Genomic DNA, 14,334 nt, shown 5'->3' on the forward strand with positions numbered 1-14,334 from the left:
TCCAGAGATGGTGACTCCACCACCTCCCTGGGCAGCCCATTCCAATGCCAATCACTCTCTCTGACAACAACTTCCTCCTAACAGCCAGCCTAAACCTCTTCTGGCACAACTTGAGACTGTTTCCCCTTGTTGTGTTGCTGCTTGCCTGGGAGAAGAGACCAACCCCACCTGGCTACAGCCTCCCTTCAGGCAGTTGTAGGCAGTAATGAGGTCAGCCCTGAGCCTCCTCTTCTGCAGGCTGCACACCCCCAGCTCCCTCAGCCTCTCCTCACAGGGCTGTGCTCCAGGCCCCTCACCACCTTCCTTGCCCTTCTCTGGACACGCTCCAGCACCTCAACATCTCTCTTGAATTGAGGAGCCCAGAACTGGACACAGCACTCAAGGTGTGGCCTGAGCAGTGCTGAGCACAGGGGCAGAAGAACCTCCCTTGTCCTGCTGGCCACACTCTTCCTGAGCCAGGCCAGGATGCCATTGGCTCTCCTGGCCACCTGGGCACACTGCTGGCTTGTAAACACTCCCTCCCCAGCTTTCTTGTAGGCCCCTTCAGGTAGAGAAAGGCTGCTATTAGGTCTCCACAGAGTTTTCCATTCTCCAGGCTGAACAGACCCAACTCCCTCAGCTTGTTCTTGTAGGAGAGGTGTTTCAGCCTTCTGGTCATCGTTGTGTCCCTCCTCTGGACCCTCTGCAAGAGATCCATGTCCTTGTGTTGAGGACTCCAGAGCTGGATGCTTTCCAGGTGGTGTCTCAGAATCACTTCCCTTGACCTGTTGGTCATGCTGCTTTTGATGGAGCTCAATCTTTTGGTGCTGGTGCTTGCAATTCAGAGCTGTTGCCCCACTGTAGAGCAAGCTGGAGAAGTGACCTGCAACCTGCTCTGGGTGCACCTGTTATATAAAGCAGGGTGTTTGCACTAGATGATCTCCAACCCCCCACCATCCTGTGATCCTCTGGACTGGTTGGAGTTCAGTCTCCTATTTATTTTTCCTGCTCAATTACTTTTTTTTGGAGTGTGCTGATGCTGCCAGGCCACCTCAATGACTGTTTCTTTCTCTGCCCCCATGCCCTGCTCAGTGCCTGGCGTGCAGGTGGGAGACCTCCCCAACTCCCTGGAGCTGATGGCGGAGCGGCTGGGTGAGGCAGAGCGCAAGAGACGCCATGCCAGGAAGGATGACTACAACATCGAGGTCCTGCTGGCGGTGGATGACTCAGTCGTACGCTTCCACGGGAAGGAGCACGTCCAGAACTATGTCCTCACCCTCATGAACATAGTAAGGCTTGGCTTTGGTGGGCCCTGGCTCCCACCCCACCCTTGGTTTATTGCTCTTCTGAGGGTGGTGATCAATGGTGCCAGGTCCAGCTGGAGAGCTGTGACTGGTGGTGTCCCCCAGGGATCAGTGCTGGGGCCAGGCCAGTCCTGTTCAGCATCTTCATCAGTGACATTGATGAGGCTACAGAGAGTCTGCTCAGCAAGTTTGCTGATGACACCAAGCTGGGAGGCTTGGCTGATACAGCTGCAGGCTGTGTGGCCATCCAGGGAGACCTGGACAGACTGAGAGCTGGGCACAGAGGAACCAGATGAAGTTCAGCAAGGACAAGTGCAGAGTCCTGCATCTGGGAGGAATAATGAACTGCAGCAGTACAGGCTGGGAGGTGATCTGCTGGAGAGCAGCCCTGTGGAGAGGGACCTGGGGGTCCTGGTGGATAACATCCATGGCACAGCAATGTGCCCTTGTGGCCAAGAAGGCCAATGGGGTCCTGGGGTGTATTAGGAAGAGTGTGTCCAGCAGATCAAGGGAGGTTCTCCTCTCCCTCTACTCTGTTCTGCTGAGACCTCATCTTGAATACTGTGTTCAGTTTTAGGCTCCCCAGTTTAAGATGGACATGTGAGACTCCAGCAGAGGGCTATGAGGATGATGAGAGGACAGGAGGACATGACTTATGAGGAGAGGCTGAGGGACCTGGGACTTTTCAGTCTGGAGAAGAGAAGACTGAGAGGGGATTTGATAAATATTTATAAGTATCTGAGGGCTGGGGGTCAGGAGAGAGGGGACAGGCTCTGCTCACTTGCTCCCTGGGATAGGACAAGGAGCAATGGGTGTAAGCTGCAGCACAGGAGGTTCTGCCTCAACACAAGGGGGAACTTCTTTACTGTAAAGGTCACAGAGCACTGGTACAGGCTTCCCAGAGAGGTTGTGAGGTCTCCTTCTCTGGAGGCTTTCAAGGCCTGTCTGGATGTGTTCCTGTGTGCTCTGTGTTAGATAGGATTGTCCTGCTCTGGCAGGGGGGTTGGACTTGATGATCTCTTTGGGTCCCTTCCAACCCCTAACATCCTGTGAGCCTGTGATCCTGTGATGTTGAACGTGTAGGGCCATGAGGATGATCAGAGGGCTGGAGCACCTCTCCTATGGAGAGAGACTGAGAGATCTGAGGTTGTTCAGTCTGGAAGAAGAAGGCTCCAGGGAGACCTTATTGTGGCCTTCCAGTATCTTAAGGGGGCCTGCAAGAAAGCTGGTGAGCAATGCTACAGGCCTGGGGCAGCATGGCTGGAGAGCTGCCTGTCCGAAAGGGATCTGGAGGTTGTAATAGACAGGCAGCTGAAAATGAGCCAGCAGTGTGTCCAGGGGCCCAAGAAGGCCAATGGCATCCTTAGGTTTGGCCAGTAGGAGTAGGGAGGTGATTGTCCCCTTGTACTCAGCTCTGGACCTGGAGAATAAATCTTATGAGGAGCAACTGAGGGAGCTGGGGATGGTTCGTTTGAAACAGAGGAGACTGAGGGGAGACCTCATTGCTGTCTACAGACACCTGAAGGGACATTGTGGAGAGGCTGCTGCTGGTCTCTTCTCACAGGTAATTGGAGACAGAGGAAGGGGGAATGGCCTCAAGCTGAGACTGAGGAGGTTTAGACTGGATATTAGGAAGGTTTTTCACAAAGAGAGTGGGCAGGAGCTGCCCAGAGAGGTGGTGGAGTCATTCACCCTGGATGTGTTTAAGAGTGGTTTGGATGTGGTGCTTAGGGACATGGTTTAAGGTGAATCTTGTTGAGTAGTTATAGGTTGGACTTGGTGATCCTGAGGGGCTTTGCCTACCTGGATGTTTCTGTGATTCTGTGACTTTTTAGGGTGTCAGGTAGTGATAGGACTAGGGGGAATGGAGCAAAAGTAGAAGTGGGTAGATTCAGATTGGATGTTAGGAAGAAGTTCTTCACTGTGAGGGTGGTGAGACTGGAAGAGGCTCCCCAGGGAGGTGGTGGAAGATCCTTGATGTTTTTAAGGCCAGGCTGGATGGGGCTCTGAGCAACCTGATCTAGTGTGAGGTGTCCCTGCCCATGGCAGGGTGGTTGGAACTGTATGACTGAGGTCCCTTCCAACCCTGACAATTCTGTGATCTGTTATTCTGTGAAAAAAATAGGTTTGGACAGGGTAAAGTGCTACTGGAAAGGTTGTTCCTTCACTGGAGCAGCCAGGTTTGGTGTTTAATAGGTGTGGTAGAGCTCATTTTATGTTCATTGAGACACCCTTAGCAAGTTTGTGGTTGACAACAAGTTGTGTGGTCCAGAGGCAGCCAGAGGGACTTGGACAAGCTTGAGAGCTGGGCCCAGGCCAACTTCATGAAGTTCAACCAGGCCAAGGGCAAGGTCCTACATCTGGGTTGGGGCAATCCCAAGCATAAGTATAGACTGGGAGTGGAGTGGTTGTTCAGCCTGGAGAGCAGAAAGCTCCAGGGAGACCTTTTAGCAGCCTTCCAGTACATGGCAGTGGGCTACAAGAGGCCTCTCAATGCAAGAGAGTTGTTGAGGTGCTGGAGCGTGTCCAGAGAAGGGCAAGGAAGGTGGTGAGGGGCCTGGAGCACAGCCCTGTGAGGAGAGGCTGAGGGAGCTGGGGGTGTGCAGCCTGCAGAAGAGGAGGCTCAGGGCTGACCTCATTGCTGCCTACAACTCCCTGAAGGGAGGCTGTAGCCAGGTGGGGTTGGTCTCTTCTGCCAGGCAAGCAGCAACAGAAGAAGGGGACACAGTCTCAAGTCTCAACGCCAAGGGAGGTCTAGGCTGGATGTGAGGAGGAAGTTGTTGTCAGAGAGAGTGATTGGCATTGGAATGGGCTGCCCAGGGAGGTGGTGGAGTTGCTGTGCCTGGAGGTGTTGAAGCCAAGCCTGGCTGAGGCAGTTAGTGCCATCGTCTAGATGACTGGACATCTGGGTGCTAGGTTGGACTGGATGATCTTGAGGGTCTCTTCCAACCAGCTTGATTCTGTGATTCTATTATTCTAAGCTTGAGGAGGACAGATTTAGGCTGGATATCAGGAAGAAATTCTTTATAGTGAGGGTAAGGAGACTCTGGAACAGGTTGCCCAGTGAGGCTGTGGATGTTCCCTCCCTGGAGGTGTTCAAGGCCAGGTTGGATGAGGCCTTGAGAGACCTGTTCTAGTGGAAGCTGTCCCTGCACATGACAAGGGGATTGGAACTAGATGGTCTTTAAGGTCCCTTCCCACATAAATCATTCCATGAATCTGAACCTCCATCACCTTCTCCTGGTTGATGGCAAGATTCGATGTGTTGGTTGCCGTGAAAGCCTATCACATGAGTCCAAGAGCACCTTCTGTTTCTCCTGGACAAGATCATCTCCTCTGTGTGATCAGCAAATGCTGGGAAAGAGAATGGCCATTGATGATTTAGACTGAAATGATGGCATTTATTGTGTGATGAGGATGGTTGGTGTTTAATCTCTTTGTTGATGAGGAGAAGATTACTGTCGATTTTCACAAGTGTTTCTTTCACATTCTTGGGAAAAGGATTAGGTCTCCCTGGAGCCTTCTCTTTTCCAGGCTGAGCAAGCCCAGCTCTCTCAGCCTGTTCTTACAGGAGAGGTGCTCCAGCCCTCTGATCATCTGTGTGGCCGTCCTCTGGACCTGTTCTGTCAGGTCCATGTCCTTCCTGTGTTAGAGGCCCCAGTGCTGGACACAGTATTCCAGGTGAGGTCTCCCCACAGCAGTGCAGAGCAGTAGAATCACCAATTCTGACTTGCTGGCCACACTTAGACTCATAGAATCAACCAGGTTGGAAGAGACCTCCAAGATCATCCAGTCCAGCCTATCACCCAGCCCTATCCAGTCAACTAGACCATGGCACCAAGTGCCTCATCCAGTCTTCTTTTGATGCAGCCCAGGATGCCCTTGGCCTTCTGGGCTGCAAGTGCCCATTGCTGTCTCATGCAGCTTCTCACCCACCAGAACTCCCAAGTCTTTTTCCTCTTTCTATTCCCATATCATAGAATCAGTCAGGATTGGAAGGGACCACAAGGATCAGCCAGTCCCAACCCCCCTGCCATGCCCAGGGACACCCTACCCTAGATCAGCCTGGCCAGAGCCCCATCCAGCCTGGCCTTAAACACCTTCAGCTATGGGGCCTCCACCACCTCCCTGGGCAACCCATTCCAGCCTCTCACCACTCTCATGCTGAACAATGTCCTCCTCACATCCAGCCTGAACCTACCTTCCTCCAGCTTCTCTCCATATCTCTCAGCCTGTATTGACAGTGAAGACTGTTCTGACCTAAGTGCAGGGCATTGCACTTGGTCGTGTTGAACTTCATGAGCTTCATGTGAGCCCACCTCTCCAGCTTGTCCAGCTCCTTCTGGATGCCTTCCTGTCCATCTGTCATGTCAACAGCACCACACAGCTTGGTGACATATGCAGGCTTGCTGGTGGTGCACTCATTCCCCTTGATAGAGATACCTTCATGGGAACGTTTTATTTCCCAGTGCCCATGGTGAAATGTTCTCAGCAACCCTCTGACAGCTTCTCCCTTTTGCTTATTAAATCCTTCTCCAAGGGAGAAGCTGCAGGCTTCCTCCTCACCCTGGTCTCTTCCCACGTTACAGAGGTGGGGGGGGGGGAGTGGGAGGTGATGTCATTTTCCCTTTCCCATCCCGAAGTGGGGAGGGAGGGATGGTTCTGAGTGCCTGAGGCTTGTCAGCTCGAATCAAAAGGTCGGTTTGTCTAATCAATAGGTTGGTTTGTCTCATCAAAAGGTTGGTTTCCAGGCACATTTCATGGTTTAGACCCCACGGGCAGGACTTTTCAGGGAGTGAATGCAGGGGATGCTGTGCTGGGGAGAAGGGAGGACCTCTTGCTCTATTCAATTCCTGGAGACTTCCATGAATTAAATAAAAGGAGGGGGGAAAAAAGCAGCATCAATAAAAGGCAGGGGGAGGGAGGAAAACCTCAGGATAATGCATGCAATACTTCCCCCAAGTATTATTTCCTCCTATACATTCCCCCTCCACCTCCTTCCCCTCCTTTCTGTCTGGTTTTCAGTGCGTTTTCTTTCCAGCCTTGCCGTGACCTCTGTCCGCCTCCTCTTCCCTTGGTGTTTCCTTACCAGCTCAGATTGCCTGAAAATACTCAATTCAGCAGGCAAAAAAAGAGAAAAAAAACAAACCCCAAACCCAACAAGATTTGCTTTCTGGCCCAGAGGATGGAGAGAGAGGAGGGTGCTGGGCTACGGCGGGGAGGAACATGCTGGGACCACACAACTGAACGCTAATCCCATTAGTTGGAGGCAAGGAGGAGAAGCTTGGCCAGCTCTCTAATGAGGAAAAGACTTAATGAACTGGGCTGGGGAGGTGCTACCAGCTGAGAAAGCCTGCAGGAGTTTTCCTTGGGGTAGATGTTCCTTGAGATATACCTCGTGGTCAGGGAGCTTGGAAGTTGATGACAAACTTCCCTGCTGTTTTCTAGGGTGCCCGTTGGGTGCCGAGGGGGTGGTGGGGGACATGGAGCCCTTCCCAGGCATAGCCTAACACAACTCTGCTGTAGGTAGGGTCTGGGGGCTCTCCCTGGGATACAAACCCTTTTATTAGGACCTCTCTGTCGGCTGAAGCTCAGTGATAAGTGATTTGTCACGGAGAAGTTGGGTTTATTAAAACACTCCCACCCCCCATCCTCTTATTTTTGTTGCCAGCAGTGTGGTTGCCAAGTTTTTCAACCCAGCAGTGCTGTGGCCATCCTGGGAAGCTGACAGGAGGATGACTGCTCCTTTTGTGCACCTAAGAGCTTCCCCACGGGATGCTGGCCCCACAAGCTCCCAGCCTGCATTCCCAGCCTGCTGATCCCTTCTTGGCTCAGAGCCTACACCAGGATTTTGGGTCAGGTTGAAGTGAGATGGATCACAGGCTTGGGAAACACATTGTGACTTTAAGATATTCTCACTTTATCCTTCTTTTTCTCCTCTTGCGGTCTTGGCAGGGGGGTTGGAGTAGATGATCTCTGAGGTCCCTTCCAACCTAAGCCATTCTGGGATGAGTCTGTGGTAGTAAGCCTGATGAGAGCTTGACTTTCTGTATTTGGAGTTGCTTGTCAGCTTCAGCACCCAAAACTGGGGTTCTGGCTGGCCAGAATGCCTTCGTGTGGTGAGCACACCTGAGCCAGGTGGGGTTGGTCTCTTCTCCCAGGTAACCAGCAATAGAACAAGGGGACACAGTCTCAAGTTGTGCCAGGGTAGGTATAGGCTGGATATTAGGAAGAAGTTCTTCACAGAGAGAGTGATTGGCATTGGAATGGGCTGCCCAGGGAGGTGGTGGAGGCACCGTCCCTGGGGGTCTTCAAGAAAAGCCTGGCTGAGGCACTTAGTGCCATGGTCTAGTTGATTGGATAGGGCTGGGTGCTAGGTTGGACTGGATGATCTTGGAGGTCTCTTCCAACCTGGTTGATTCTATGATTCTATGATTCTATCTCCTACCTCTGAGCTGACCATCCCTGTGTCCACTCTAGCAAAACCTGGTCCTCTCCCTGACACCAGGCTCCTGATGTCCTGTTGCTGTCATATGAGTCAATGTGGTGTCTGAGGAAAGTCATTCTCCTGCCTTGCTTGCTGGCCATGGCAGGAACTGTGGTGTTAGGGAAACAAAATGAGTAGCCACAGAGATCATTCTGTGCAAGGCCAGGCTGGATGGAGCTCTGAGCAACCTGGTCTAGTGTGAAGTGTCCCTGCCTCAAACTGGATGATCTTTGAGGTCCCTTGCAACCCTGACAACTCTGTGATTCTGTGTGTTTGAAGGATGGGAGAAGGGCTGGGAACTCAGAGGGGATCCAGCATCATGCAAAGAGAGGAAGAGAGGACATGTTTTGCATCCTTGTTTTGTGTCATTCCTTTTGCTTCCTTGGTTTTCTCCTCTGGACTTCCCACCATGCACGAGGGTGGAGGCAGCCCCACTTAGAGTCATAGAATCAACCAGGTTGGAAGAGACCTCCAAGATCATCCAGTCCAACCTAGCACCCAGCTCTATCCAATCAACCAGACCATGGCACTAAGTGCTCCTCAATTCAAGAGAGATGTTGAGATACAGGAACATGTCCAGAGACGGGCAACAAAGCTGGTGAGGGGCCTGGAGCACAGCCCTGTGCCACTTAGTGCCATGGTCTGGTTGATTGGCCAGGCCTGGGTGCTAGGTTGGACTGGGTGAGCTTGGAGGTCTCTTCCAACCTGGTTGATTCTATGATTCTAAGTGCCTCATCTAGGCTTTGCTTCAACACCTCCAGGCATGGTGACTCCACCACCTCCCTGGGCAGCCCATTCCAATGCCAATCACTCTCTCTGACAACAACTTCCTCCTAACATCCAGCCTAGACCTCCCTTGGCTCAACTTGAGACTGTTCTGTTGCTGCTTGCCTGGCAGAAGAGACCAACCCCACCTGGCTACAGCCTCCCTTCAGATAGCTGTAGACAAGCCAAGCTGTGGGCTCGGTTAAGCCTGGCTCTGGTGTCAGCTGAGGGTTTTGCAGCATATTGCCCAGGATTTGGTTAAGGATGCAAAGGTACTCAGTGTTTTCCCATTGTTTCAGGTTACTAGGGAAAAGCTGATGAATCAGAGCCCTTTCCAGGCTGGGACTTGCCCAGCTCCCCTACAGCACATTGATGGAATTATTATTCCCTAGGGCTGAGCAACAAAGAGGACGACCCCACAGAGGAGAGGGTCAGGGACAAAACAATCTGAAAATCAAACCTCTGGGTTGAATTGTAACCCAGGATTATCTGGAAAGCCCAGATGGGAGCATGAATTGCTCAAGACATTGATTTGTTGAGCTTGGTGCTGATTTGGGTGTGTAGGGGCAGCCTAAAACTCTGGGCCAATTATAGTCCTTCTGGTGAGTCGGGGGAGAGGGATTTAGTGGTTCAGAAGCCATCTCCTTGCTATCTGATAATAAGAAGAACTACCTTTGCTGTCTCTCTCAGGCACACACATGCTTGTTTTTCTCCCCACCCCCTCTATATGTTCACGTGGTTGTTGCTATGTTTTTTCTGGGACAACAGAGCCTGTTGCATAGAGAGCTGTGATAAAATCTAGTCCTACTTTGCGGACCAAACCTCCCTTTCTTTCCATTCCCTGTGGGTGACATGGGGCAGCCTTTGTAGAGGGTGATCTGCATCACCATGTGCACACTCTTGACCTCCCTGTATAGATGCAGCAAGACCAAAACTGTGGTCAGAAGGATTTTTTTGCCCTGGCCCCAGGAAACAGGCTTGGGGTAAAGCCTATCAGCCTCAAAATTGAGCAAGAGAAAGAATCAAATCAAGGAGTTTAAAGATGACTTGGCTGTTCTGGGGTTTTGAAATGTCAGCTATTCTGCTGGTTTGGCAAATTCTTCTCGTGTCTCTCTCCCTCTTTGTTTTCCTTCCCTGAAGAACAGCGAGGTCTAGACGTTGCCAGTGCGGTTTTGGTGTTGAGAGCTCACGTCTGGGGCTGCAGACTTGGGGCTGGCCAGAGCCTTGCAGGGATTTAGGTAGGCAGCCTCACTCCCTCTCGGTTGTTCTTCTTCTTTAATGCACAGCTAGCCTTAAGGGCTCCTCTGTTTTAGGTGGAAAAAACCCTCCACCCTCTTTTAAGTGAAATAGGAGAGCATTTCTTGCCAGGTTAACAGCCAAGGCAGCTAATATCACGGCTGAGTGGGATAAGTAGATCCCTCCCCCATCTCTCTTCAGGATGGTGGATCCCTTCACTTTGCTGAGCAGGTATTTTGGAGTGGATTGTAGAATCACAGAATCAGTCAGGGTTGGAAGGGACCACAAGGATCATCTAGTTCCAAACCCCCTGCCATGGTCAGGGACACCCTACCCTAGAGCAGGCTGCACACAGCCTCAGCCAGCCTGGCCTTAAACACCTCCAGCCATGGGGCCTCAAACACCTCCCTGGGCAACCCATTCCAGCCTCTCACCACTCTCATGCTCAACAACTTCCTCCTCACCTCCAGGCTGAATCTCCCCACCTCCAGCTTTGCTCCATTCCCCCCAGTCCTGGCATTCCCTCACAGCCTAAAAAGTCCCTCCCCATCCTTTTTGTAGGCCCCTTCAGATACTGGAAGGCCACAAGTAGGTTACCTGGGAGCCTCCTCCTCTGCAGACTGAGCAGCCCCAACTCTTTCAGTCTGTCCTCATAGCAGAGCTGCTCTTTTCTCTGAGGACTCACTTAATGGCATCCACAGAGGACGAGGGGAATTGTTCCAAGCTCGCAAACTGCTCTCTGGGCTACTTTCCAGCCCTGCTGCTGATTGAACCAGCTCCAAAACAGGCTGATAGGAGCAGAGAGATGATGCTTGACCTCCCCAGCTCCATCCTGACTTCTTCCACATGCCCTGGAAGGAGAGTGCTGGCTCTGATACTCCCCACAAGAAACTTGGGTGGACTGTGGTGGGATTGCAGCCAGAGGGGCAGCAAGCAGTGAGCCCTTTTGATTTTTATGTGCCTCTTTTCCTCAATCAATTATTTATATCAGGCTATTAAGGGCAGTACATAGCCTTGGGCAGTCTGATTCCACATCTGCTTTCTGAATTAACCAGAAAGGTCACAGCAGAGCTGATATCTGTTAGGTACAGATCCCTGCCTAAATGCTGCCCTCCTTCAGACAAAACAGGGGCTGAGGTTTAGGGTTAACCTTTGGTTCAGAGGCTGGAGAGTGGCTCATCCCTGCTAGCTGGGGGACACTGGGATTGAGCACTGCTTTAAAAGGAAGATTTAGGGGATTAAATCACATCTTGGAGCAATTCAGTTTCTTAGTTCTCTCAGTGAGCTGTTTCCAAGCTGCTTGTGGTCTTGCTGCTGTCTGTAGCCACTTGTCTAGGAAGGCCCTCAGAGTGCTGGTGAATGGAGTTAAACCCAGTGGTGTTCCCCCTCGCTCAGTACTGGAGCCAGTTCTCTTTAGTATCATTGACCTGGACAAGGGGAGTAAGGCACCTTCAGTAAGTTTGCAGATGACACTAAACTGAGCTGGAATACTGATTTTCTCGAGGGTAGGAAGGGTCTTACAGAGGGATCTCTCCAGGCAGAATCCATGGGCCAAGGCCAGTGGGATGAGGTTAAGCAAGGCCACGTCCTGCACTTGGCTCACAACCACCCCGTGAGTGCTCCAGGCTTGGGGCAGAGAGCTGGAATCTGCCAAGTGGAAAAGGACCTGGAGGTGACAGCTGGCTGAATGTGGGCCAGTGTGTGCCCAGGTGGCCAAGAAGGTCCACAGCATCCTGGCAGCGATCATGCCCCTGTATTGGGCACTGATGAGGTCACCCCTTGAGTACTGCATTCAGTTTTGGGCCCCACACTCCAAGAAGTTCATCGAGGTGCTGGAGCCTGTCCAGAGAAGGGCAACTAACCTGGTGAAGGGTCTCAAGAACAAGAGATGTTGAGGTGCTGGAAAGTGTCCAGAGAAGGACAAGGAAGCTGGTGAGGGGCCTGGAGCACAGCCCTGTGAGGAGAGGCTGAGGGAGCTGGGGGTGTGCAGCCTGCAGAAGAGGAGTCTCAGGGCTGACCTCATTGCAGCCTACAACTCCCTGAAGGGAGGCTGTAGCCAGGTGGGGTTGGTCTCTTCTGCCAGGCAAGCAGCAAGAAAACAAGGGGACAGAGTCTGAAGTTGTGGCAGGTCTAGAAGGTCTAGGCTGGCTGTTAGGAGGAAGTTGTTGTCAGAGAGAGTGATTGGCATTGGAATGGGCTGCCCAGGGAGGTGGTGGAGTTGCTGTGGCTGGAGGTGTTGAAGCAAAGCCTGGCTGAGGCACTTAGTGCCATGGTCTGGTTGATTGGCCAGGGCTGGGTGCTAGGTTGGACTGGCTGCACTTGGAGGTCTCTTCCAACTTGCTTGATTCTATGATTCAATGAACAGATCTGGTGAGGGGCAGGTGAAGGAACTGGAGTTGTTTAGCCTGGACAGGAGTAGGCTGAGGGTGAGACTTTCTGGCTCTCTACAACTCCCTGAAAGGAGGTTGGAGCCAGGTGGGTTGATCTTGTCTCCCAAGGAACAAGTGGACTAGCCTCAAGTCATGCCAGAGGAGGTTTAGATTGGACATTAGGAGAAACTCTGGAAAGGACCAAACTGCCCTAAGAAATGGTAGAGTCCTCATCCCTGGAGGGATTAAAAAGCCATGTAGATGTGGTGCCAAGGGACACGGTGCCGTGGTAATGATGGATTAATGGTTGGATTCGATGGTCTCAGAGGTTGTTTCCAGCCAAACCAAGTCTATGGTTTTATCCCCATCACAACTATTGTGATTTTATCATAATTGGTTTTCCAACCAAACCAATTCTATGATTTTACCCCAATCACAACAAGGAGTTGTGAGCTGAGAATGGGCTGTGCAGCCTTATCCTTCCACACTGATGAGGAAGTGACCCCACAACAGGGCTTGCAGCCTGTGCATCCAAAGGGATGCATTAATGGGGATGGGCTGGTGATTGATTGATTGATTAATTGGTTCTTTTTTTTGACTGGATGATCTGGGAGGTCTCTTCCAACCTGGTTGGTTCTATTCTATTTTATTTAATCACTTCTGCTGCTTTCAAGACCTGGCAGACCTGTAAAGCTCAGGGCCACTCTGTGGGAGCATTAGTTCTGTCCTGAGGAAGTGTTAATGCTGGGTTTGAAACTGGCCTGAGTGGGGATTTCCAACAGCCTATAAGTTGAGAGTGGGTATTGTAAAGACCTCCTGTGCTCTGAGAGTTGTAATCAACAGCTCAGTGTCCGAATGTAGACCAGTGACGGGTGGGGGCCTTTAGGGGTTGCTGCTGGGACCAGTACTGTTCAACATCTTTGTTAGTGACATGGATTGAGGCACCCTCAGCAAGTCTGGGGATGACACCAAGCTGTGTTGTGCAGCATCTGTAATTCATTTCACTTTTCTACTGCCTTTTCCTTTTTACCTTTGCCTGGAATCATGGAATGGTTTGGCTTGGGAGGAACTTCCAAAGGCTGCCTAACTCTGACTGCCACTGCATTGAGCAGGGACATCCTCCACTAGATCAGGTTGTACACAGCCTTGTTGAACCTGACCTTCAATATCTCCAGGGATGAGGTCTCAGTTACCTCCCTGAGCAACCTGTTCCAGTGTTCCACCACCCTCGTGGTGCAAAACTTGTTCCTAACATCCAGTCTAAATCTCCTCTTATTTCAAACCAGTGGCCTTCATCCTATCACTGCAGGCCTTTGTGAACAGTCCCTCTGCAGTCTTCTTGTAGGTCTCCTTTAGGTATTGGAAGGCCACTCGTAGGTCTTTGTGGAGCCTTCTCTTCTCCAGGCTGAACAACCCAATTCCTTCAACCTGGCTTCATAGCAGAGCTGCTCCACCCTTCTCATCATCTTTGTGGCCCTCCACTGGACCAAATCCTTCAGGTCCATATCCTTTGTGTGTTGGAGGCTTCAGAGCTGGATGCTGGCTCCAGAGCTGAAGTGGAGTGACAGAATCACCTCTCTGAACCTGCAGGCCATGCTTCTTTTGGTGCAGCCTGGGATGGCATTGGCCTTCTGGGCTGCAAGTGCCTATTGCTGGCTCACGTCCAGCTTCCAGCTGGAGCCTTTCAAGGCCTGTCTGGATGTGTTCCTCTGTGTTTTGTGTTAGATAGTATTGTCCTGCTCTGGCAGGGGAGTTGGACTCAATGATCTCCTTGGGTCCCTTCCAACCCCTAACATCCTGTGATTCTCATCCACCAGCACCCCCAAGTCCAAGCGCACACTGTTGGCTCATCTGGATGACTTCTTCTTGATAGCACTTAGGAGTAGAATTTGTTTATTCACCCTAGAAACACAAAAGGAAGAGGCTAGAGCTTGTTATTTCCTCTGCAAAGTTGTTTTCAATGGCCAAGATTGATTGATCTCTTACTGACTCACAAGTCCTCCTTGATCTTTTCCTTGTGTCGTCTTCTCCTGGGGGTTCTGGAGTGCTAGGTCAAACTTGACTCACCGGTACAGCTGAGTAATGCTCTTGCTCTCTTCTCCCCCAAAAGCCATGTTTAATTTCCACCCAAGGCAAGGATGCTGCAGACTGAAGCATTTCCTTCCATCTGACGAATTCCTGCTTCAAAGGGGGT

At 51.5% G+C, this 14,334-nt stretch overlaps 1 protein-coding gene across 3 annotated transcripts in view; it reads left to right on the forward strand.

Moving 5' to 3' along the window:
- ADAMTS14 (ADAM metallopeptidase with thrombospondin type 1 motif 14) overlaps nucleotides 1-14,334 on the forward strand; it is a 65,153-nt gene that overhangs the window by 18,408 nt on the left and 32,411 nt on the right. For all 3 annotated transcript variants that reach the window (XM_064145054.1, XM_064145055.1, XM_064145056.1), the window contains one exon: nucleotides 1,072-1,268. In XM_064145054.1, coding sequence (XP_064001124.1) covers nucleotides 1,072-1,268 — 197 coding nt within the window. The remainder of the gene's footprint in view (nucleotides 1-1,071; nucleotides 1,269-14,334) is intronic.

Source organism: Pogoniulus pusillus, chromosome 6 (assembly GCF_015220805.1).
Source record: "Pogoniulus pusillus isolate bPogPus1 chromosome 6, bPogPus1.pri, whole genome shotgun sequence".
NCBI lineage: Eukaryota > Metazoa > Chordata > Aves > Piciformes > Lybiidae > Pogoniulus > Pogoniulus pusillus.